Here is a 27744-nt window from a genome sequence, read left to right on the forward strand (position 1 = left end):
TAACAAGATTTAAAGACCTTCCTCCTCCAACACGAGAAGCAGTTTTTCATTACGTCGATTGAGCTCGCCGACTACTAGGAAACCTTCTTAAAAAACTGTTGCACTGAAGCCCTATCCTACGTAAGCCCATTCCTCTTGAATAGTGAGTCCTTCCCAACTCAATGAATGAATGAACCTCTTCCGTCGTTGGAGGAACCCATGAGACGTAGTTCAAGGTACGCTTCAAAGACGCGGAAGGCTTCACGGAGATGAATACGGAAGTCACCAGAATTCAATCGCCAGTACCCGCCTGTATCGTAAGTAATCTTTTGTTGAGCAGCATTTTAGATGAGGATCAGCATTTTGATGAGGATAATGCACGATTTGCAAGTCAAGCAAAAATTCTGAAAGAAGCGAGGAGAAAAATAAAAGAATATTATTTTTTGGGAAATATTCCCTCCGGAACACAAAATCGATTCGTAAAAATGGCGTTAGCTCCCCTTTGTAAACTGAAATTATATGTATCGAAGCGCTGCGATTGTAACAATAGAGACACATGCCTCATACGACATAATGCCTCATATGATCCGACGAAAAACATATTAACTTGAAAAAACTATCGTTATACCGATAAAAAACTATAGTAAAAACTATCGGTATACCGATCACAAAAAGGTTAATTACATGGTGAGTACCCTGGAATATTGACAGATAAATTTGCATGCTCATTTTTTAAATGTAGTTACACAGTTACACGCTCATCTTTAATCAGAGAGTATACATTATTCAAAACAGATATATTTTTTTAATATTTGGCTAAACAGATTCACGCTTCTCTTTGATCTGAGAGTACAAAAATATTCAAAAAATTAAAGTGACAACAATTAATTTGAAAAATCCAAAATGAAGTTTACTTACTTTTCTATCTTTCTTCCTCCATCAGGGTCTCAGGACAACGACTATGATTGGATCCATTGGCAACTGCGTTGGGTCGTGGATTAAAGTTTTATCCGTCTCACCGGACCGATTCTACGTCACGTTCATTGGCCAGTCAATTGTGGCCGTGTCGCAGGTGTTCGTCCTCAGTGTTCCGGCCCGGCTCGCCGCAGTATGGTTTGGTCCAGAGCAAGTGTCCTCGGCGTGCGCCATCGGAGTCTTCGGAAACCAGGTTGGTCCGCGGTCAAGTCCCCACTGGGTCGGGACATAATTAGAAAATCGAGCAGTTTAGGAGAGGGACAGAAGGGTGCATGAAGGGCTATTGGGGTGTGTCTGGTGGAGTTAAAATATATAAAAAAAACTAAGTATTGCATACGCTTTGAATTTAAACACTGCACAGCGATGAAAAAAGTTCTTTCAAATTCTAACATGAACTTCTTCACTTAAAATTACGAAAAATAATGGTATGGAAGAAAATTACATAATAACGTCTGCGCACAGAATTTGGTAGGATGGTTAGGAAACTAAAGTTAACTTTTTTATTCAGATAAAATTGCATTATTGGTGATTTTTTCCGGGAAAAATTAACAGACCAGCAACAAAAGAATAATACAAAAATTAAATGTAAGCATGAGCCAAAAATATTTGCAGAGTTAACCCTTATATATAATGCATTTCATTCGATTAACTCGCGAAAGAGGATGAAAATGATAGCTTTTACCAAACTAACTGAAATGTGTATAAGATCTGCTGTTTGCTCTTTCGTGCTTCCATGCGGGTGGAAGGATCCATCATGTCCGATGTGTCGAGATCCGTTGAATTCCTCGCCTAGGTCTTTAGATCCCTGAGAATAAGGAATGCAACAGATCTCGAAACGGTACAATATGGATTATCCCGCCAGACATGAAACCCAAGAGAACTTTATCCTGGTAACTCACCGAAAAAGCGGCAAATCTTTGTTCATACTTGCACGTTATTCGTACTTAAGATAGAGGATGAAAAAGATATTTTTTATCATTATTATTGACTATTTAATGTTATCAAACCTGGCTTAAACGAGGAATCGTACCATCAGCAAGTTAAAAATTACAAATTTCGAATAATGATGATTATGTGAATTCAAGCTGAAACCCTGAGATCACATTTATTCACACTCAAATATTCACATTTGTTGGTATTAGTCACAGTCATTTTCATATTCAACAGTTGTGCACCACTAAGTTTATCTCGAAAAAATTTATTGCTCAATAGAAATTTTCAATTAAAAGTCTTTTTTACAGTCGCTTCGGTTTCTTCAGAAAGTCAATAAATCCAAATTATATTTCATAAATTTACATTTCAATACCCGAATAACTGCTGAAATACATGAAGGCATTAATTTTCTCCAATTGCTACCTCAATAAGCGGAAAAAGTTCAATTCAGCATCAAATGCCTTAAGAGCAATTATATAAATTCGTCATCTACCATCTTTAGGTACACTAAAGTCCAACTGGACTGAAATATCCTGTAGTTGTTACGAAACATGCGGATTAAATACCGTCTTGCACTATCGATGGTTCTATTTTAATCCCCAAACATCAAAAAGGCTTAAGAGCGATTTCATCAATTCATGATAAAATTTACTCATTCCCATTTCTACTTCAAAAGGAAAAATGAATTTTGGCATTTTCCAACATATTCCCTTCTGGCCTTATTTCTGACTTCTGATTCTTTCGGCGGGAATATGGTTCTTTTGAATATATTATGTACGGAAAAAAGATCAATAATATTTAACAAGGTATTTCCGATGTTTAACATGAAATATATCATTTGCAAGCATTGACTTAGATACATACCTCATTTGAGATTATTTAAGCACATATTACATAGGTTTTTAGACTCCGCATCCATAATATACGAATCTCAAGGTTGACTTTTGAAGCATCTTTGTGTGTGTTAAAGTCGTAATCACATTCGCAGTTCCATTAAAAGCTACATATTATAGCTTTTGTAAATAATAGCAACGTTTAAAAAATGATTGGTATGATTCATTACAAATTCTCCTATTGTTCTTTTAAAAAAAATAAGAAAAAATTCGAAGGAAAAAAACTATTGAGTAATTTCTTAAGCTGATTTTAAATTCTTTATGAATCACCCAACGAAATTTCAGGAAACAATTTAGTTTAAATTTTATTCTTAATTGTTTAATGAATTTCACTGTGCATCGTAAAATACGCCGATATTTCACGCAGTTGTGTTTCAGATCGGCGATCTTTGAATAGTCAGATGAGGCATAGGTTCTCTATTCCGTCGCATCTGAAGACAACTTGAGACTCAAGAAAGATTTTCACGGACTTTGAAATCGCCACCTTCGCCAACCTTCGCTTTGATAGAGGAAATTTTGGATTTCCAGATTATTCCGTGGGACGAGATGACGTCCGCTGAAATATTTTTTTTTCGTGAAAACTAGTGAAATATTATCCAGTGAAGTCGGAAGCACCGTCCAATCTATGGCAAGCGACCAAGCTACGCATATGCGTCCTAATCTTATCCTATACCCCACCTCCAATTTTGCCTACGTCTTGAGAAAGGTATCTCGTGCGCGACACTCCGTTCATGCACTAAAAATAGATCATCAAAGAAGGAATATTAGACAGGGATAACCTAGACAACCTGGAACTCAGCACAGGAGGAGGGAAACTTCCCTGACCAAGCTAAAAAAGGCCATGAACAAATTTTTCTTTAAATTTAGGTCCAGACAGTATACAGATACACTTTTTCGATCGAGAACTTTTCTTTCGTGAAGCTTTCCGCAAACCAATATAACTTATCATTGAATCGTACACCATAGCAATAGCATGAAAAAATTTCCGGGGATCATTCGAAGCGGGCATAGATTACCTATTTGTAGGCGGTATATGTAAGACCTATCTCCCAAAAATTTCGTGGGATTAGAACACTTTGAACCCCCAAAAATTTTTGTCCCTCGATTTTTCCCCTGCCAAACACCCTAGAGGTGGCTCGCAGGGTCTTATGTAGATGTAGATTGGTTACGGCCTTGATATGCTCCCGATGTCGCAGTTGATACACCTAAGGACACAATTCAGGGAAAACCTGCGTCTCATGGCCCTTAATACGAACGTCAGCCCTTTGTTTGGTGGTGAAGCGAACTTATTTGTAAAATGAGCCACCCCGCTGGGTCACGAAAAGACTTGAGTGGATTGCCCTCACGCTGAGTCGGGGGAGCGTCATCGTCTTCTTCGCTGCATACGATTACCTTCCTGTAGTGACTGCTCTCTAGCTCTTCCCACTCATCTTTTCGTCCTTGACGTTGCGTCGCGTCAGACTCTGTACATCCTGTCAGCGGGGAAGTTGATTAAGTCTTGGACTCGGAGATGGGGAGGAAAAGTTTGCCCTAATTATGCGATTAGGGTGGCCCAGAATGAAAAGCCCAAATCATATAAGGGCTCTGAAGCTCATCACGTTCCATTATTTTGTGTCACCATTGGCTCCCAGCATTAGTTTGATTCTTCCGAAGAGTAATCTACATCCTCGATGAGAGGGGATTATCTGATATTCTTAGCTCAACGGAGGATTTCATTTTTAGCGAATAGGGATATAAGATGTAAATTCATCTAACAGCATATTAAGGGAAAGAAAAGGGTTTAACATTTTTACAAATTTACAGTTTCAAAAATATAAACGCATTTCCATTTCTGATATTACTGAAAAATTTTATATTCACAAGGAAATGTTACAACCACCCATTTTCTCATTAATTGTCATTAATGGAAAAAGCCGCCTCTAACGGAAATCGAATCACGGAATGGGACACATCGCATGCCACTACACTATGTAGGATCCTAAATTTCAATGACACCGAAGCTGACGTTCATGGTGTTACGCCCTCGCGGTCGATCAGTAATGGTTACATGAAAGAGAGTTGACGTCAAAGAACCAAACCTGATTAGAATCTCATTCCTCGCGTAAAACTCGAGTTTAGCGGTAACCGAAATATATTTCAAGCTTTCCACATGAACAGCAGTGAAATCACATTAATTACCCCTGGACCGGGATCAAACCGCGGACCTTTGGCTTTCCAGGCTAGTGCGTAGATCACTCTGCGTGGCTCAGAGTTCCGTGGTTCCGTTCCCGGTCCGGGGTTTTTTTCCGTTGCAATTCATGTGAAGTTTACTGTTGCTTATGCAGTACATTAGATAGCTGTACAGTAGATAAATGTACATCGTAAATATCTATCATATTAGAAAAATACGACAAGTACATGTACAGTTAAATGCTAAAAACATTTAGTACACTTTCTAGTGAGAGAGACTTTTCTTCCTCTTTCCAAGATTTTAATTGCTCTAAAGACTGAAATTAAATTCCATTCGCTACAATTTTCGCAAAATATAATTGCAATGAAAAAATTTTGTAACCACCCAAATAAGATTCTAACTGTCAAACGGAAGAAAAATAGGTTCCATCGTTGAAAGACGAAAATTTAACGCATGCAAATGATTTTTGTGTCTCATGAGGGACTCAACTGCTGCAAGCAAGAAGTATGAGTTAACACTTTTGGGAGCGACAACGGAGGGAATGTCATTAAAATTATTTTTTAACTTCAAGCTTTCCCTTGGCCACCATATTTATGGGTAATATGAAATGTAAACGCGTGAAATTTTAAAATAAAATTATTGCGTCAGAAAACGGGTAAATCAGGTATCATTCAGTCTTTGTTACGATGAGGCTTCAGAAAATGAAGGTGGAGAATCGATAGACGTACACGGATAATAACACTGGAATGTCAGGAAAGGCATTAAGAAATATTGGAAGAAATGCACAGGACATTCATAAAGCATGCAAAGGGAGTATCAATATTTTGACAGTTGTTTAAAAATGATCGGACAAATACTAGAGATTTTTCGAAATTCATTTTTCCAACAGAAAACAATATGCCACGAGCGTTTATATAACTTGATGCCTGAGTATTCCATTAATTAGAGCAATTTTTGAAGCGCTATGGTCAAAAACACTCCATGACATATGATAGGCTTGGAAGATCTACGCGTCAGTGAGTAAGGGACTTTAAAGGGAGGGTCAGTAGCTTTAAAATACTCCTAACCTCTTTCAACTCCCAGTATTTCCCCTGATTTATTCTTGGAGATATTTTGAGTTTCGATTAATTCCATCAATGTCTCTCTGAAAGAAGTTTCCTCCTTAGTCTCGCGAGGAAAGTGCATTAAAAATTCATATCACAAAATTATGGATAAGAATATTTTAAGTCCACCCCAATTCATTTCTAGACCTATTCATTTCCCTTGACATGAAAATATAACCTTTTCGTCCGTAAGCATGTCGTGAGAAAATCGGAAGCTGCTTAATTTGTGCTGGCAGGATAAAAAGTGTTAAGATAGGGTTTTAATACGAATCGTAGTAAAATGTTCGGTTATTTACAGTTTTGATGACATGATTTCTCAATACCACCGATTTGAACTCAGAAAATTCAATTTAACCCTCAAGTTACCCAAATCTCTGACAAATTCCATTAGAGTAAAATTCGGGATCCGAGATGAGAAACCGAATAACGAACTATGCTACTTCGCATCACACTACACTGCAAGGCATCCCAAGATGATGGAAATACAGCATAATTATGGATTTATGTCCCTGAATTATGCTGTATTTTGAAGAGGGCAGGACTCTATTGGGAGCACTATGGAATACGTAGTTATAAAACTTCCAATTTCTTTTTCTTAATTTCCTTTCTTTCAATTCCAAATTCCTTTTTCTTAATTTCAATGTGGTACTTTGAAATTTTTAATTGTAATTAAAGGAAAATTCAGGCAGTCATTCGCAGAAACTGTTCGTTTTTTAGAGGTGATGTTGAAGAAAAAATATTTAAAACTAGCGTTCGTTCCCTTTGTTCCGTTTTCTTTCATTAAATTATAAAAAAAATTATATATCATACAATAACTACACAGGTTTATCCGATATCTTCGGAAGCAAGCAATATCAAATACCGTATTTTAAAATATGAAGATACACGTCATGGGATACACCATCGAATATGTGAACGCGTTTTTCGAGATTTTTAACCAACAATTCCTCAACGTTGACGAAAAACGCAAAATATGCATTCGTGTATACTATCATGCATATTTTGATAATAACGTCTACCGGTATCGTAGAATATTTTCGTACAAATCAAGATATCCGATCGCTGCTATCACTCTTCGTTAGTTAAGTTATCCGCCGAAAAAGCCACAGTCGTCAAACCTGAATTTCATGCTGTCGATAATTCATGAGAGCCAGCAATAAAGTTGGAGCTGTCTCGTTTGTCTCCCATCGATGGCGGTGTGATACACAGATAATTGCCTCCAGATAAAAATCTTAATCAAAGAACTTTAGGACTATAATCTGCTATCAATCCACGGCATTTATAAAAATGTATAATTTTGTACGAATTACATAGACATTAACGACCAACGAAACAATTTCAGGTATTTGATGTAAAGTCTCAATTTTGAATATTTAAAGCGTTTTAATAGCAACCTTTCAATTGAGAGAGACGAATAGCGACCGAGTTCCGACAGCCAAGCGTATTGGAACTCAAGAGGGCTGGCCCGGAGAAGAAATTTCTCCCGAATTGAAACACAATAATCCACCCTCTAAAGGAACAGAAGACGGAGCACCTCACATCCGTCCTTATCGGAGAAACGATTTTTCGTCGTCAAAGAATACACTCACCTGAGTCAATTTTTCGGAGACAAATGCTTTAGAGTAGGGCAAGGGTGCAGAAGAGAGGAGATTGATAGTGGAGACGCGTTAGTGTGAGTGGATGAAGAAAAATAGAGGGAGCGTGGAATGGTAAAGGGATTGACAGGAAAGGAATTTTGCATAAGATAAGGGGACGGAGAGAATTATATAAAGACTATTTCTCAATGACATGAGAAAATGGAAATGGTTAGATCGAGAAAAACTTCTGATGGATACGATAGCATTGAGATGGATCAACGTTTCACGTTATCGAAAAAACACGTGAAGGCGGGAAGCAAATTCTGTCTATTAATGTCCTTAGTCGAATTAAAAATAATGAATCCTTGAGCGTGAGGCAGATAGCTAATTAATGGATAGGCGTTCTTGAAAAACAGAGCAGAACCGATATGAATCAAATCGGAGCTGTTACTCGCATTTCTATGTGAATAGTTGTAACGCATTAACAATTTTCGCGGCATTACGAATTTTTAAGTGGTTTTCTTGCATTTCTGATCCGAGAAACTTACTTACTAATTCTCCGTTTAAATTATTGCAGCATAATTAACATTTCTTCTGCATAAGCAAGATACATTTTTCACAATCCAGAAAAAATTTTTCCAAGTGCGGGGAATTCTCTCTCTCCAACCAAAGGGTAGTTGATTTGATATAACTAAAATTTCTCCTTTCTGTACTGATATGGCACATAAAATAGTGATTGACAATGTTTAGTGAAACAAAAGTTAAGACTACTTAGTGATAAATTTATTTTGCACTAAAACCCACCGGTTTTAAACTGAGAGCTATGTGAACATTATATCAAGGTATGGGTTCTAGGTGATCCAGAAGTCGCATTGCCAATTTCATTTTTTTAAACCTGAAAATTAGTACGTCATAATTTGCATGCCTGCCGACCTGCTGATCATTAATGGGGCGGAAATTTCGGGGACCCATAATTTGTTATGCGACAGTGCACGGAATTCAAGAGCCGGTTTTTTCCTCTTTCAGCCAAATCCGAAAAAGTACCTCCTTACAAGGTGGCTTATTTAAGCCAATTCAAAATATCTTCGATGTTTCCCTGACAGATTCAAAAATTTCCCAGACCGATATACAGCCATTTCGCAAGTTATAATTGGATAAAATTATCAGTCAAATTATTTTCTTTGCAAGTTTTGGAAAGTGAGGAGCCTTTACTTTGCGCTGAGTAAGTAGATTTGAGAGGCAGGAGCCACTTTGATGTTTATTTTCCTTTATTTTTAGTATCGTAACTTTCTGCTGGTTTTAAGTATATCGAAAATTAAAAGTTAATTTCAAACAGCTGCAATGCGATTTTCTGGAATGCAGAATTTTACGTTTTCTGTAATTCGTAAACGTAAATATAAAACGTGAAAGAGCATTTTCTTAGGTAAATATTATTTAGAGCAATTTTTCCTTCACACCCATTGCTTTGCTTGAGACCACGATTTTTTAATGCTTTTAAGAAAAACTAAAAGAGAAGTGACCTTCAAATGCTCCCCTAATCCCACGCCCGCGCTCCCATCGGTCCGAGGATTCCCTGGGTTGTTCATGATGCTCGGCCCCATCACTGGGAAAACACTTGCGACTTCACAATTCTTCCTCCCAATTCGGAATTTTCCGATCTTCATGGAATGGACAATGGATAGGAGTTTTGGATCTCTGAAGGGCGAACTCGGGTAGAGTTTAATAAAGCCCGCTTGCTGGACGTACCAGTAGTTCCACCTCATTTACTTTGCGGCAAGCCTAGAGCCTCGGAGATATGACGCTTACTCAATGGGCGTCGCACGAGATGCATTTAAGGGACTGGTTCAACGAATCATTAACACTTACAAGTGCATGCATGAATGCAAATACTCACCGAGTCAAAATAAAACGAAACCACGATAAGAAAAAATGACCTGCTCTATTAAGGTTCATGCATTGGTGCAACTTAAATTCCATCAAAACGGTCCAAGAATCCGTACATGAACTGGTGCGGGTTAATGCATCGTGTAACGGGGCCTTGCAAAGCGCTGTAGAGCGCCTAAACCAATGTCACTCGAAAGCTCCCTTAACATCCCGAGTGAGTCGATTATTTGGAGTGAATTTTTACTGACCCCCGGAACCTCCACGTTCAAAGATCACTTTTAAAATGGAGGGCTAACATAGAGAAAGCACCTGGAACAAGTGAGTCAAAATGGAAGTAAAATCACACCTATTGATAAATGCAATCGTTACTATTAATCCAAAGGAAAATGATTTCACTAACTGACCCTGTAAGAAGATATGGTGGATATGATATAGCCTGAGATTTAGGGACTTGATCAAAAATCTTTCAAAAGGAAAAGAGAATTGATATGAGATAAAATTGATTTGGCAATAACTGGAGCGAATTTAATGTTATTTACCTTGAGAGGAGAACTAAAAGCATTAAAATTAGGAGAGAGCAGTGTATATTAATTCTTGCAGCAATAAAAACAAGTGCATTTGTCACACCGAGTTCATTGAACAGCAGAACAATTATTCACCGAGAGAGGTGAAGTTGTTGTGAGTGGGTACACAAGGCAGTCAGCCCCTGATGAATTCCCCTATCATAGACATCCATCATTTTTAACATTACTATTATAGTCTATGAGTGGCGTATGCTTGTCTAACACGCCGAAGCTATAGAAGACGCAGGAAGGATATCCCCTCCCTTACATCAAGAGCATATAAATTCTCCCATCTCGGTATTGTACGAAATAATTAAGTTTCCTCTTAATACGCTAAAACTTATGCCTCTGTGAGATTTCTGATCAAGTCTCTACATTTCCTCAATGGAAGCTTGAAATTTTTTTAAATAATATGCGTGAACCAATAGACCGCTAACATACGATTCTTGTTAATTTCATTGGTAAAATGTTATCACTATCATCCACTAATCATTAATATTAATTGAGTTTTCTCCTCTCTCTTGACCTCGATATTCAATATTAATTCATTGCCTTGGAGTTAAGGTCCAAATATACCAAAAAGTTAGCAAAAAATTGCATTACAAATTTTTTCAAGACCTGTACTCCAAGAAACTGAATTAATATGATCATTAATAAAATTAGTTTCTGGGACGATGATGATATTTGACGGTTGTAGCGGAATTAACAAACCTATTATATATAATGGCTTCCATGAATACGCTTTTAAAGATTATTCATTATCTTTTCTATATTTAAAAGTTACTTTTGGTCATTGCTACATCTCATTTGAAAATTGCTTTGACTGTTCGCTACCTCTAAGCTTAATCAAGAAAGCGATGACAGTTGAAGAATGAAGAGGGAAGCGATGGGTAATTTCAAAATGAAATAAAAGTAGCATAACCAAAAGTATTCTTCTTTAACTTGTATGATATGTGGCACGATGAGGTAGAAAATAATATTGGTTAAATATTGCAATACCTCATTTAGCCAATCCTCCTACAAGTTTCCATAAACAATCGTTGAATGGAGTAGATAAATACGTAGCACAAATACAAGTACCCAGCTTGCGTATAATTTTCTAGCACCATTTGAAATGCTTGTGAAAACTTATTCTAACGTTTTACCATAGAGTAAGTATATTATATACTTACTCTATGGTTTTACTGAAACTGATTTATTCTCTGTCTCAAATATTTCACCTCATTTTCAGCTAGGGATCGCTCTTGGATTCCTGATACCTCCAATGATTGTGAAAAACAGTGAAAACTTCGATGAAATCGGCCATGACCTTACCGTCATGTTCTATGCATTTGCTGCAACAACGACGGTGATCTGTCTTCTCATCATTATATGTAAGTATAGACACGCTAATCAAAATAATGATATAACTAGCTGTTATACTTTCTTCAAGGTTATATTTTCAAGTATTTGTGCTAAGAATACCGTCAAAAAATCCTTTCCCCGTGGATACAAGTATTGGCCCCATGCTTCGAGTAAAAACAATTAAAATATTATCTTCCCCATGCTAATCACTGAAGTTAAAAAGAAAATAGCAATGAGTGAAAGTGCGCATTGAATATCCATGAATACAAATGAACGAATAAGCAACAAAACAAACATGGCTTAGTGCATTATTTAAAACTTGATGGATAACGAAACCTCGATTATTTCCAAAATATTGAGTAAAGCGGTGCAATTACTTCATTCATGATGAATGGAACATACAGCTCTTCACCATGCTTCCCATCACTTTTCTGAGCTCAAGAAGATTGAGACATGGGAATATAATGGGATGTTCTTGGACTATTCCTATGGGATTAATAATGAATACCTATTTCCGTTGAGTACATTAATATTTTGTCGACATGTATTAATGGGGCAATGGCCATTAATCTTAGTTAAAAATATAGCAAACAGTATAGACGTCAGATAGATTTTCCACACATCCACACAAAGAACTGTCTTCATGCAGACAGTGTCCCTGACTCACGGAGCGCACATGTTTCCATAGTGGTGAGGAGATCAAGTTTTATAACATTAAAAACAAGAAACGCAAAATAGAAATACGTGAAATTGACGCAGCAAGGAGAGACAGACAATGGAGGCAGAGATAACAATGACTAGCCTCAGTAGCAGAATATCAGCATAATATGCCGGCCTCGGTGTCGAAGGGGTAAAGTCCTCACCTGAAGGTCTTGGGTTCGAGTCTTAGGTTGGTTAGGTTGGTTAGGTTAGGTAGGTCGGGTAGGTTGTCTTAACCATGACATGGGTGCATGTAATCGTATGACGCTGCTCTGTTCGTTAGATTCCCTTTGTAAAGGCCTCACATTCCGTGTTTTCGAGACATTGACTGTAAATCAAAATTTAATTAATTAATTAAACAATAAGGCAGTCGGACTTTCCCCGTTGGGACACCGTTTTTCTTACTTCAAGCTTAATCCCGAAAATAATTTTATGGAAATTTTAGTTTCAGTTGGTTGATGAAATATTATTTCATCCATCTCCCTTTATGATCTTCCGGAAGCAATAATATTTTAAGCAGGCGGCGCACAAAATACACATAAAAATTTCTTTTCGCACATTTTCTTCGTAAAAGTTTTCTCTCTCCTTGGCGTTGGAAAAAAAATTCTTTTTTCCCGCAGCGGTTACCCTTTCTTCGTCTTCTTTCAATACATATTCGAGTTAATGTGAGTTAAAATTACAAATCCATGAGTAAACAGAGATTCCTTCAATCCATCGCTTCGTTGCTATTTTCTATTCACATTTCATAACTCTGCGAATTCTGGGCATAATCAAAATATTTCCAAAAATTCATCTTCAACTTCTATAGCGACATTAAATACTGCTTTAAAATTCGTATTTATTCCGGCGACTAGCTACTATTATAATTTACCATAAAATTTTTATCACCCAGTTATTTTAACCTTTGGGTATATTTAGCAATTTCAAGAGAGCGGGAAATTAATGTATATTGCCTTTAAGACTCACATAAAGTTCAAGTACCAACGTGAACGACTCAATTCGTATACTAGAATAAACATTTAATGCTGACTCTGAAGTAGCAAAACAGATGTCAAATAAGGCTTGATAACTCATTCATCGATCAACAAAAACTGGTATCGATCACGTTTGTTACCCACGTCGCGTCGCGTCGCCCGTGAACATTAGAAATGTCACGAAATAGCATATCCAGGCAAATCTACCCCGATGCGACGGAGTATTTCCGGGGGTTTCAGTTAGGCTAGCTGACCTACCCCAATGGGTGGCTATCACTGCGACATTTCCACTGGAACTCCTGAATGGAGTAAAATCCACCGGGACCTTCAATGAATCTCGCGCAGCAGGCTGTAACCTCGGTTCTTAGTCTGAAATAGATGCTGGAAATCATCTCAAAGGTCGTCATTGGATGTGAAGTATAGGTGCCCAGGAGAGAGAGAGAGAGGAGTATAAAATAAGACTGATACGGCACGTGGGTCAAGGGCTTCCACTTGAAAAATTTTAGTCAATGATTTCCCCAGCACCTCTTCATTGATTCAAGTAATAATCCGATGTTTAGTGGCGCTAACCTTCAGCCTTCTCTCTACCTCCTCTAGTATGAAAATCAATAGACGGGACGAAGATTGAACACGTTACATGGAATACAAAAGATATCACAATAGGAGCTAAGCACACAAGGAAAAGTTCATTGCGGGCAATAAGCACGTTTAGTAAGGTGTACATGATTTTGCATCTATGAATAGCGAATACATCGAAAAGTTATCAACATAGGTTGTTTCCATTATTCCTTGCAAGAGTAAAAATAGCGCTATATGAATTATGTGCATGACTACTCTAGGCTTCACCATGACTGGGCTTCCCGACCTCTCAGGAGCTTAGTTAAAAACCAAGAAGGCATGTTTCAGTAACGTACTTCTCAACTCACGTCATCATTTCTCATGAGGTGTAATATATATGATTTACTTCTTTTGAAAAACGTTACCCCACACGTCATTCATTGTCTACACTAGCATCAGATGTCAATTATCTTAAATGGCTGCATAGCCTGTTAACTGGCCTAATAGATTAGTATCATTCTTACTCAAACTTGACACCCTCACCCTTAACTCTATCAGTTCTGAATAACAATTTTCTCTCACGATTACGGAAAAATCAAAAGTAAGCGTCTTAAGTTCTGTTGTACGAACTTCTTAAGTATTGATTTGAACACGTTACATGGAATACAAAAGAGATCACATTAGGAGCTTAGCACACAAGGAAAAGTTCATTGCGGGCAATAAGCACGGTTAGTAAGGTATACATGATTTTGCATCTATGAATAGCGAATACATAGACAAGTTATTTTGTTACTTCTCTATTGAAGGTAGCCTACAACTCGTATGCCAGCCATCTACCTGGTCAGCATCGTGCGATTCTTTCGGTCCCTTCCAATGGCACCATTCACTTACATTAATTGACGTATTGCCCCTTAGATTCACCACGAAAAATCGTGACTGAAACTGAACTAATTCTCTTTTCATTACACTCACCTCATCTTGAATAAAAAATTTTTAAACTTTGTTTTTCCACAGAATATATTTATAATTACACGACCATGGTTTCGACGCTCCGCGTCATTCTCAAGCGACAAGTACAGTGGTTCAACATCCTTAAATACCTTACATATAACCAGAGCGAGTGGGGGGGGTGACTGTAGACTTGGGGGGGGGGGTAGGAGGGTGGAAGGGGAGGGGAGGGGATGGGTCTTCCCCTGGTCGTAAAACCATGGGGGAGTGGGAGGATGGGGAGGTAGGTAGAGCTGATGCATGCAAGCTGACTAACTCATCTATTATTTTTTCCACTTTTTTTATAAAAATATGAAAATATAATAATTTAAAAAGCAATAGTAAAATCCATATGCATCTATAAATTTATAATAAATAAGGAAAGTCATAATAATTTAGTATTTTGCTCCACTTTACTATCCTGAAATTTTCAGTAATCAACCAGAAATTTCATTAGAGCTAATTTTTTGTCGCAACGTTCTTCGCTGCTTTTAAAAAAACGACATTTCAGCAAAGATCCGACGAATTGTACTTGTGCCTACTTCTTTCCAAACTCTTTCCTTTACAATCATCACTAAACCTAGACCGATGTACTAAAATTTTACGAATACTATTAACCTCCATATTTATTTGGAAGCTGAATCAACTAGCAAAATGCATCTGTAATTTATAAGCAAAAACGAAGAAACCACAATATTTTTAGTTTTTCCTAATTTTCACGCTAAGGAACTCACGGGCTTCTTTCGAAAATGTTCACAGTAATCTAATTTTTTTCCGCGATCGGATACACGCATATCCGCGCAAAGCACTCGCGTACGTCACACTTATATCCGTTCTTATATTTGAGGGCGGCGGATTCTATTCACCTCATCTATTAATTCTATATTTGATTATCTGAATGTACGAAAATAGGATTTAACACCAATTTTACTTTCATTTTCAATTTTTATACATTTCGACGAAATAAAGACCCATATTTTTCCGTTTTTCGATACGTCGCCCACTTTTCGAACTATTCGCGATGAATTATTGACGGCCGTAACCCTTTCGCAGATACGTTGATGACGTCACGAGCTCACCCCGAGTCATTATTGTAATATTATAATCGTTGAGGACCAAGTACCTCTACGATTGGGATCGAACTAGAAAATACCTCTCGGTGACGTCATGACTCATCTCGGTACATTAAAAACCAGGGACAACTAGCTGACAACTGTCATAGGTTCCTCAGGTAAAAATATCGTAAGCGAGACGTCAGTGTGTTCGTGCTGAAACCAACTGACCCAATGGCAGAGTGAAGCGTATTTTGAATTTTTTTCCGTTGGTTCCGTGAGTGCTCAGCAGTACTCCCACCCCCACCCCCATTCGAATCTAGTCTCGAGCATGAATGACTATGAAGAAAATACATTTATGAAATTCCCGTCATTTTTCTTAGCGATTCCTTGCGATGAAAATAAAATTTTGAAATAATCATATTGATATCTTAAGTTTTTAACCCCTTCCACTTCTATAACTAAAGTTTATTCTGGCAAATAAAAGGGTGCTCCCATGTAGAATCGTTGTGATAAACAAGGCCGTGGCGAGCGGGAAGGATTAGGGTGTACAAACCCCCATCCCCCTGAAATATTTGAAATTCACTGTCTAAAGTGAACCACCTTCAAATTCACCCCCCTCCAAGGTGTGACATTCCGCACCGAAATCAAACAGCACTGATCATTTGAATGTTCGCACAGTATTCAGCAGGGAAATAAGCGATCAAAGAAGACCGCAATGAACTCTCAATTGCAACTCCAGGGCGATATCTGCTCGCATTTCTCATCGCCCTTAATCGCCTCATTCCTACAAACTGTCAACCCCTTTCTTTTCACGCCGATGGATCAGATAATGAATAGCTGGTTAGCGGTGGATGAAACACCTACTCACTACCAAACAACTACCGGACTCATTTAAACCAGTGATTTCCAGTTGAGACAGCGAGGGGAAGAGTCAAACAAAAGCAAAGTAATGGAGGATGGAAATAAATCATCGAGAGCCTAAAGTAGCGTACAAGTCACTTTTGACAGCCTGACAAGTTTTAGATAATGTGATGTGTTCTCGATATGGCTCGCGAATGGGCTGTGAGATTCCGACAAAAACCACATCATTGCTAGGGTTCAAAATAAGCCCGTCGGAATAAAAACTTGGCTCGTGTAGTCGCAACTCACTTGCTGATCATCCATGTTCCTCATGCCGACCCTCATAAATAGAGGATACTTAACAAAATCTTTTAACGGATCTTCTGTTTTAATATAACATATTTTCCACAGATATTCACTGAACCCGTTTGATGCGTTTCCCTGTGTTTGAGGATTGTGCCACATGGTAACATTTCAAACTGCTGTAAACACTGTTGCAAACACAAAAAATCGCATCATGTGAATTTAATGAGTACAATTATAGGGAAAATATATATAGCGAGGTCAGTGATTAATTTTCACCGGAACGGCACCTCTGAGGGAAAATTGGGTATTATAATTCGGCGCTGCGAGGTGAGAAAGTTTATGACGAAGGCAACATTTTTTCCCAATTCAAGTCTGACCCAAGATAATTTAATTAAGCGAATGGTTGAAGTAAAGTTAATACGATTTGATTGCATTTGTGAGTACAGTAAAAAATAGGGTTAGTGGTAGTTTAGTGGGGCCAAGAAATGGTCAGGTATACTGGACCGAAGGGCGACCCTTTTTCAAACCCTTTCTCGGGCTCTCAGAGATAATCCGGGTCCTCGGGAGACGGGCGTCACAGCATGAGATAACCGCTGACGATATGACCTATCGTAGTACACATTTTACTTTACTAATGCCAGTACTTGGAGGTAAACAAATACGCCTATCCCGACGCCCGTCTCCCGAGGACCCGGATTATCTCTGAGAGCCCGAGAAAGGGTTCGAAAAAGGGTCGCCCTTCGGTCCAGTATACCTGACCATTTCTTGGCCCCACGAAAGTACCACTAACCAAAAATAGCTTTAAACATGTCATCGTTTTTTTTTTAATATTAGGTAATCGGAAGTTTTGAGGGGGCGACTTATCTTTGAAAATCATGCGTGGATTTAATGCGTGAGTATGCCCTCCGGTATCTAAAATTTTAGAAATTACGCATCAAGCGAGGTCACATTTCAACAGTGCTAATTTATAAATTCCAAACATCGAACCAGAAACAATACTTGACACCAATTTAATGTTTCAGTTTTCAAAGCAGAGCCAGACCTTCCTCCGAGTGTGTCCATCCTTGCGGAGAGGGAAAAGAGGAAGGAGGCGAAGGACCGCCAAGGGGTTGAAGCGGGGGCCAATGGGGGCGAGGGAGAGGCTCCGAGGGGCAACGAATTCGGTCGTCAGCTGGTGAGGCTCATCACCAACAAAGGCTACCTTCTGCTGCTCGCATCGTACGGCATCAACACCGGAGTCTTCTACGCCATTTCCACGCTACTCAACCAAATCGTTCTCCCGTATTACGAAGTGAGTTGGATGCCACTTTTGATACTTATATTTTTGTTAAATTTACGATTTTATCTCATTAGTTTAACAACCTTGATTCCTAAAAAAAATTAGACTCTTCTTTATTCAACCAATTTTTTCAAGAAAACTAAATCTTAGTAAAATTCCTAGGTTTTTCCAAAAGAATAGGTTAATTTAACATAACCTCATAATATTTAATATAATCTTAATTAATAATAAGTTAATTTAATATAATATCATTCCATTCCTATAAAATAATCAAGGTTATTTCTGAAAAAAATACATAATACCACCACCATCATTTCCCTTTAATTTTCAATATTTTTTTGCGTTGTATTTAAAAAGTTTTCTCTAAGCCTTCAATGTGAAAATGTCATATTACCATCAAGTAACTATTTATTTTTAATTCCATCCAGGGCCACGAGGAAGACGTTGGACGAATAGGACTTACGATAGTGGTGGCTGGAATGGGTGGATCAGTGATAAGTGGTCTCATTCTGGATAAAACGCATAAATTCAAGTGAGTAAAATGAATTAAATAAAAAATTACATTTAAAAATCCAAGAAAAATTCCATGAGTGCTGACAGAGAGATATGATCTAAATGAGTAACTCATTGGTCCTAGGTAAGACAAATCATGGACAATTAATAATTAGAACCCATCAAGTAATGTACCAAAAAGGACCAATATTGACGGCTGCATAAACCTAAAAGAAAGCCTCAAAACTGGACCTAGAGACCATAGTATCGCGACAAAATTAACAATAACTGAAACTAAACAGAAGGTTTAATTACAGCTAACTGGTTTCTTCATCAACATAACTGGATGAAATAAAAATATTCAGCAAAATAAAAATAGAAAAAAGATGTATCAGCACTATTGCATGCAAGCTGAAAACACTCCATAGGTGATTAAGCTGTTCTTTAGACTTAGACTCACCCAGAAGTTTTAATGATTGTTTTGATGAGTCACTAACGGAAAGTCTCATTTCAAGTTGGCTATCAATCAAGCCCAGAGAAATGTGTCGATTGGGTCTTGGAAAGAAGACGGGTTTTGGTGTGCTTCTTGACTGATTGGATCCCTTTTGACAGAGCAAGAATACTTTTTAGCCTCCATTATTCATGATAGTTTGTTTACTTGAAGTTTTAGCAATAAAAGCCTATCCCTGCGAAAGCCCGGAAAAGACTTTTTGAATGTATAAAGATAAATCAAATTCTTTAATCTCACTTATAACATTCATAGTAACTATATTAAACAATAAAATCATGCAGAGTTATTTAATAAGAATTAAATTAAATTTTTACAAAATATACTCATGGCAGAACATCTAGGTAATTAAGTGTATGCTCCTTTTTTACAGGGAAATAACATTAGCTCTCTATGCTCTCTCCCTGGCTGGAATGGCAGTTTACACCTTCACACTAAACTGTGGATATATTGCAGTGGTTTACCTGGCAGCTGGTCTATTAGGGTAAGTTGAGAAAAGAAATTCTAACTTCATCACCAAAAAATTACATGATAGTACCATCATTACAAACTGAAATTTTGCCGAAATTTAAGTTTCATTAGCTGCAAAAGGATAACTGACATTACAGAAAAAACTTGGTTTGATTAATTTCTACGATATTTGCCCCAGGTGGATTGCATATAATATATCTGAGATGATATTAAAGATAATAACTTGATGAGGCACAAATGACTCTCATTAGAGATTAGTGGAGGGAATATGAAACTGTATTATATAAATATTAATAAATACTCCAGTAGTAACACCGATACTCTATCAAAAAATTTCCAACAGTTACCATTTGAAAATAGATGTAAAATGGCTCAGTTGAGATGTAGGAGAGATATGAAACTGAGGTTCTTCATCTGCAACTTCAGTTCCATATCTGACCGATTTCAAGTCTGATTTCCGCAGGGAATTGGTTAGAAATTTTTAAAGGGTAAGAATACATGAACATTTTAGAAATGTGTACAAGGGAATTATCAAATACAATTTTTTTTAAATATATCATGGCAAAAATGTGGGAAGAAGGATATTTATAAGAATTCTGAATTCTTCAAAGAAATTCTTTGAAAATGGGTGAGACTTTCAGAAGGTATTTAAGTAAAAAAGGACCCATAGAGTATCATAATGCCAAACATGTATGGGATTCATTACGCCAAATCTTATAATTATTATTAATTAATTATTAACATAAATTATAATTTATAAGGAAAAACTGAGTGAAATATGCAAAAATTACACAAAAACCGCAAGTTTTTTTAATTATGAAAACCCAGTCGCAAGATAACCAATCATCTACTACATAAAATCTAAATGAATATCAAATATTGCAGAGTGGTGCTTCAAGCACATGATAAAAAATCCCATCAACATTATATAGTGGCATATCTCATATCAATACTCAGATGTAAATGTCACTGAGTGCAAATGAAGTGATGCAACAAAGCCACAATGATAAGGGGTAATGAGTCAAATCACACAACAACAGTATTCACACCAACCACTCTGGATGGTAAAATAACGTGGGGGATTGGCATATTAAATCAATTACATGTTAGACATAAAGGAATTGAAAAACTATTAGGCTTTTTTGATAAAAATATATGCATATATGCGTATTCTTTTGTTTTTACATTCATGCCAACTTGATAATTAAAATTATTCCATACTGTATTTATAAAGGTTTTTCATGACCGGATACCTACCTGTCGGCTTCGAGTTTGCAGCTGAATTGACTCATCCTGAACCAGAGGGCACAACTGTAGGAATTCTGAATGCAGTGGTGCAAGTTTTTGGAATAACTTTCACCACTGTATATGGCCAAGTCCTTAATGCAACCGGTGATCTTGTGGCAAACCTCACCCTGGCAGGGGCCCTTACTTTTGGTCTAGTATTGACTGTATTCATTCCATCAGATCTTAGGAGGCAAGCAGCATTTGCAAAAGGGCATCAGAGTTCTCCCAAACATTGAGTTGGGTACCAAATTCCTGAGAAAACATAGCACACATAAGGCCAAAGGTAAAAACCATATCAAAATGATAAGCATCATGATGCATTGAAAATTTATCCTGACACTGAAGAGATCACATACAATATGTGCAAACAAAGACAATAAAATTATGCTCTGGGCTACCTAAATGCAGAAGAATACATTGACATAAGAGGTATCACATTCAAATGCTCACGTAGGCCTATAGCGATGCATTTCCTAGAACAAATGATTATTCTTTTTCTCCAAAAGATAGATAGGGTGAATGTATCAAAAGTAAGGTTAAAGTGTTAAGGTTGAAAAATATAGAAAATGTTTCATATATTTTTAGTAAATTATGAGCACTTCCTTTGCACTGTCATGCAGTTTTAATTTGTACATTACATTTTCCATGACTATGGAGTATTGGGAAAAATTCATATTCCAGCCTTTAAATTTTAAAGCAGGCAAAAGCTTCAAAAATAGTCTTCCTGTAAAAAAGAGTTCTAAATTGTAACACAGAATTGACAATATTAGGCTATAGCTAATCCATGATAAGAAAATTTTAATATACCTGACCTTACACTCTATGAGAAAACCTACTTGGGGTAAATGATAAAAATTATGAATGAAATATTTTTAATAGATCACTGAAGTCTTCTATGATTGGTAATTAGTAAGAAAATCTTACGTGAGTTCTGACAATACAATTCATTCACCCCAAGTAATATAATTTATAATCGCAACTGTTAGAATACTATTTACTGTTTTCCACAAAACGAATGAAGGAATAAATTTTGGAAATGAAGCTATTAAAATTAATGATGGTCAAAATTATTATCCAGCATCATGCAAGTAATTCATTGTTGCTCTATGTGTAAGTGTTCTTAGCTCAGAAAATGTGATTTTTTTAATTGTGATACATGTGATAGTTTATTTGAGCAGGTGTCCCACTAGGTGGTGGGCCAGCCATTGAGATGTAAATGTGAAAATTATATTGTTAACGGAGTCTATTAACGATTTTAATGCATATGGAAGTGAGCAATTATGTTAATCATTTTGTTCCTGCTGAGATTCTAGGGCATACAGTAAAAGCCAGGTTATTCCGGACAGAAAATATATCATAACTATTCACATAACAAAAAACCCAGGGGGTTCTCATTGCACAGCAGTTTCCCTTGTCACTATATGATGGTCAATATGCACAAAGTTCTCGACATACAGAATTAGTGAGCACCGACATACACAAAAAAAAACCTCTTAAAACCCTCAAAGCCTTTAAATCATTAAATTACTCTTCTATACATTCCATTTCTCCAGGGTTGCATGTATGAAAAATACTCAATGTTGCCTAATGTTATTTGTTTCACTTTGATAAGAGAATAGTTATGACTATTTGGTAAGAATAAAATAATTATATACCTATTCATCTGAATTGGATACAAAAGAATGTCTAACCTCTATAGAATGTCAAGTATTTTATTTCCAGAGAAGAATTAAATGCTCCAGGTGCAAAGAGATAATCTTAAAGATGATGCAATGTAAAACTAGAAGTATTAATTTTGTACAAAAATGGGCTTTTGCTGTATGTTGATTACAGAAGAAAGACTCTGACATATGACACTTCATCTTCAGTCAACATCATTGAAATTTTATTATGAAAAAATAGAATCTGCAAAACTAAAAAATAAAAAAATGAAAACTGTTATACTTTAGCAAAATACTTTAACAAACCAAATATGTTGCATTTCAATATTCCAGAAATAGTGACTGTATGGGATCAACTTTAGTTTTAGAGAGTAATGACTAATTATTTCATGAAGGAATGCACAAATGCTGTAATATATTTCTGTGCTATTTTGTAACTAATTTTGTTATTACATAGGTTTAGTTTAGTTATTCTGTTATACCTAATTTGGTCATAAGTGCCAAAATGATATTTTTATTGGTATCTGTGATATTAGAAGATCAGAATTATCTTGATGTTGTGTAAATGTGAACTAGGGATAAGATGTTGATGTGACTATTGTAAAAAAAAGCTGTTTATGTCTCATATGTAGGTTTACCAACAAAGTTACCATAATGACAATCAACCAAAATGGAGACTTTGATGTTGTACAGGGCTCAAAAGTATGTATCACATGAAGGATTACACTGATGTCCAAGGAATATAAATTTGAATTGAAACCTATAACATGCTATTGGCATGTAAATGAAATTATCATTACATGCAAATACTTGCTCAGATAAGATTTTAGACACTGACATTGGTTTGATGAAACAAAATTTATCACCATTCTGGATATGATGGCACTAACAGGAAATAAGCTTTCTAATTTTTAATCTTCTGACTGTTTTATTTCATCATTTGACAGAAATTATTTTCTTTTTTTATACTTTAAAATATCCCTAGGAACAGATCACTTTTCATGTATATATGTAATAACTTCATTTTTCATGACTTCCATGATACAATTTCAAATCAAATATGTTCCATATTATGTAAATTGTAAGATATGGTGTTTTTGATATTTTTTTCACCTGTATATTTTCATATATATGTAGTAACAACATGTCTTTCCGGTTATGGTGCCACAATCGGAAATACAACAATCATTTGTCTTCCAGTTGAAAAAACATCATTTGTTACTGTGATACACAGTGCTGAAAATAAAGTACTATGGTAAATGTAAAAGTTTTTGCTATAGCTTTTGTAGGGTTTATAATGGATGCTTTCAAATTTCCAACACATTCAATACCTCAAACACAGCATATCCTTAAGCAAAGCCTCAGTGATGAGCAGAATGCCATACACAAGAGATATTAATAAAGAGGCGGAAAAATGTGCTGGTTGACATGGTGAGGGAGAAAAGAAAATTGATACATGAGATGAAGACTAACCATGCAATAAGGGGGGAGGAAGCAGTATTTTTTAAGAAGCAGAATTTTCCCCATTCTTGAGCCACATGCTCTAATTATCCAAAAAAATAAAAATTAATGTCCCACATAAAATTTCTTGGAGAGGAATATCATTGATAAGTTCTGCATTTGATACATCACAACATCAGAAATGTAAATATTACTTAACAACCCTGACTACAGCTTATTTCTTCATGACATTTAGATCGTTTTGCCCAGGAGTGCATCTAGGAATTAAGACTAGGGGGTGTTTTAGGTGCAACTAATACTGGGGCCTAGGGTGTATGGACTACCCACCAAATAAGCGGGAGATGTGAGGGCCCTACCCCGGAAAATTTTTAAGTTTGATGATTCGAAATGGTGAGTTTTACGGCTTTCTGAGGGATATTTTATTAATCCTTGCACTATTCTATAAGTAATATTATACCAAATTCCGGGTAAAATAAATTAAAAATTTCTCTGAGCTCTGGGGGGGGGTTTTCCCCCAAATCCCCCCCTCGCTGTGCCACTGGTTTTGCCCATCAGCAACAAGCATGTACCGGACTTTTTTTGTAAACCCATTTAAATGTGCAGTGGTTGACAACACGTCTAGAGGCAGACTTGGGGATCCTCTTTTTTAATGTAAATGGTAGTTGCATTGTAAAATGGGAACATGCAAGGCTGGATTTCCAATTAGGAAAGTCCGGCACCACAGACAAAAGAACACGAGTTCGGTATATATTATTTTTTCTATCAGAGGTCAAACTACATTACCTAGATATTAGACATCTAATAGGGACGTCAGTGAAAACACTCATCTCAGCATCTATCCCGCTGACGAGGGCAATTTCATCATTATTATTTAACATAACACTTACGCTCTGTGACTAAGGCTCCCGTAAAGCTCTTGCTCACCACAACGAAAAGTGGGATATAAATAAAATTTAAAACATACTTTTTCAAATACAATAAAATTCACAAAAGGTAAAAACAATAAGGATTTCATAATTCAGAGTATAAAGCATGGGTGCTGATTAGATTCGTAAGAAATGAGTGAATAAGAGCCTAATAGATGAGTAAGAATTGACACCCATGCTCTAAAGGCTTAATTAAGGCTTATTATTTTATTTTTCAGTGCATTTTATACTTTTTTTAGAAAAATTGTTTTTTTTTACTCATTCGTTTTATTTTTATTTTCTCCTTTTTAGTTAAAACATAAATTTGAATTTTAAATTAATTTCTTCATCCATTTTTAATATTATTTGCATAATTATATTTTATAACAGTGAGGCCTTTAAGACCACCAACGACTTCCTTACAAAACGTGCAAAATACAAAAGCCTTAAACGAAAGAGGACGCAAAAAGTTAACATGCAAACAATATTTAAAAATATAAGGAAAGCAATCAACTTTTTCCGGATTCAAACAAGCAACTTTCCGGTCAAAGTAAAAAAATAAGCTTTAAGTAAGGATGCAAAGAAAGGGTGAAAGCTGAGAAAAAGGGTGTTTTTTTACTATTTAATGTTATTTTTATCTACCTTTTTTTTAGTTTAAATGAAATGTGAATTTTAAATTAATTTCTTCCTCCATTTTTTACATTATTTTCATCATTTTACTTCACAAAATTGAGTCCTTTAAGCCTACCAAAAACTTCCTCATGTAAATTGCGAAATGACAAAGCCTTAAACGATTGAAGACGCGTAAAATAAACCTGTGAACAACATTTAAATATACAAGGAAAACAATCGACTTTTCCAGGATTCGAACCTGTAATTTTCTGCTCGCAAGGCAGATACGATGACGGTTGCGCGTGATGACACATTTTGAGCTAATGAAGAATGAAATCACTATAATACTTACCCTAAATCTGAAAAATATTAATTTTCGATTCACGTGGCCTCTGAAGGCCTAAGAATAGACTATAAGAATGTATTTTCATATGTTTCTGATATATACTGAAACTTTTGAGCAGATCCGATAATTGGAAAAGGGTTGAAAATCGCAACTTCAAGATTCCATCTCAGAAACATGCATGACACGAAACAAGTTAAGAAAAATCGTGTAAAAAATACTGTCAGTTAGATATAAATGGGATGCACCAGGTCAGCTAAGCAAGACCTCAACCTGAGAGGAGATACAACAAAAAGTCATATTATCGACCCCTTCTAAAATCGTCTGAAACTCAAGGAAACAAGGTCGCGACACTAAATTTTCTATCTATTACAGTCCTACCAAAAGCCTCTATGCTTCTAATTTTTGGGGACATTTGGGAGTCAAACAATCGATTTTTCAAATAAGTCATATTTCGAATCTAAACCACGTGATACGCCGAGAAACCAATTTTCAGGCCGATCGGATCGCACCATTAATATTTGCCAAATCGTGCAACTTCAATATTTCGTAAATTATTATCTCAACAACCCACGGGGGGAGTTGCGTCATAGGGTTCAACAGAAATCGTAAGAACTGGCAGAGAAGGCCGGGGGCCTTTTCCGGAGGGCCTCCCCACTCCGCCCCTCAGCGAGCGAAAGCGGGTCAGAAATATAAATGTCGGTTTTTAATCCAAATTATAGTTCATTTCACTGTAAAATTCAAATCGCTCTACCATCAGCTTCGCGAATGGTGTATTTTAAAACCCATTACCTCATTACAGTCCAATGTTGCTTCTAAGCAACATTCAAAAACTCATACATTTTCAGCTCTATTCAGGAAAGATTAGAACTACGAGTTCTTTTGTGCAGTTAAGTTTAATGGCGAAATATGTAGCTGGAACAATAGTAGGATTAAGTAGAAAAAAATTTCACATTGAAGAAATTGAAAGGCTTGAAATTTAATATCTCCCAGAAACAGCTCTGGGTTAGAAAGGGTCAAAAAGCTCAATGAGTCAAACCTGAATAACACGACCATATTATCCGTCCCTCAGAATGATAACTCCAGCGATAGGTTTCCAAGAGAGTGATCGTTCGACCTATCATTTTATGAATCACACGGTCAATCCCACCGTCCCCTTTCTCTTCGCGCATTCCGTCACTTTCAGTATTTGCAACTGTCGATTGATTAAAAGTCAAGCAGTGGCGTAGGGGAAGGGTCAGGAACCCCCCCGATATATAAAAATACAATTATTTTCCTTCATTAAAGAAAAGAAAATATTAAAAAATGATGAATTTACAAAACATTTATTTGACAAATGAAGTTTTTCCACTATGAAAAGTGTTAAAATCAGTTTAAAACCCTCCACTTATTATTAGTACCCTGTTTTTAAAAAATTTTCGCCGATGGTATTGGACCCCCCCCCCCCCCAACGAAATTCCTGCTAAACCACTGATTAGTCAAGCGTGGCGTTGCAATCGCTGTTTGCGGTCGTGCGTTCTGATTGACTCAAAGACGGTGTCAGCGATGGGCTCAGCATCGGAAAGAGAAATGTGCCGTGTGATGGAAAAAGGGATGAGATTTCCATCCCTGGAGCCACCGTGGAAAATATTTGAGGGAAACAGTCATTTATTTCCTCCATCAGTGGGTGATCGTTGGAGCTATCGCTACGAATGATAAAAATGATTGTGTGAATTTATGATTGTGAACGGAAAAAATGTGTGATTCAGGCTTTACCGCCCACCACCCTAATCACGGGTAAAGCACATTTGGTGGGCGACAGCAGAATCCTCTAATGCAATATACGCTAATCTAGGTACTAAATGGAAAGAATTTTAGTAGCCGGTTTCTGAAGACGCAAAGTAAG

General features: G+C 36.6%; 1 protein-coding gene across 1 annotated transcript in view; it reads left to right on the forward strand.

Annotated features, from left to right (window-relative positions):
• LOC124157914 (uncharacterized MFS-type transporter C09D4.1) overlaps nt 1-23805 on the forward strand; it is a 110661-nt gene extending 86856 nt beyond the window's left edge. Inside the window, exons 2-7 of the mRNA XM_046533001.1 lie at nt 923-1147; nt 11309-11450; nt 17863-18131; nt 18548-18651; nt 19493-19603; nt 20825-23805. Of these exons, the coding sequence (XP_046388957.1) occupies nt 923-1147; nt 11309-11450; nt 17863-18131; nt 18548-18651; nt 19493-19603; nt 20825-21113 (1140 nt within the window). The 3' untranslated portion in view covers nt 21114-23805. The remainder of the gene's footprint in view (nt 1-922; nt 1148-11308; nt 11451-17862; nt 18132-18547; nt 18652-19492; nt 19604-20824) is intronic.
• Nucleotides 23806-27744: the final 3939 nt, after the last annotated feature.

The sequence above is a fragment of the Ischnura elegans genome, chromosome 1 (genome assembly GCF_921293095.1).
Source record: "Ischnura elegans chromosome 1, ioIscEleg1.1, whole genome shotgun sequence".
In the NCBI taxonomy this organism is placed as follows: Eukaryota; Metazoa; Arthropoda; class Insecta; order Odonata; family Coenagrionidae; genus Ischnura; species Ischnura elegans.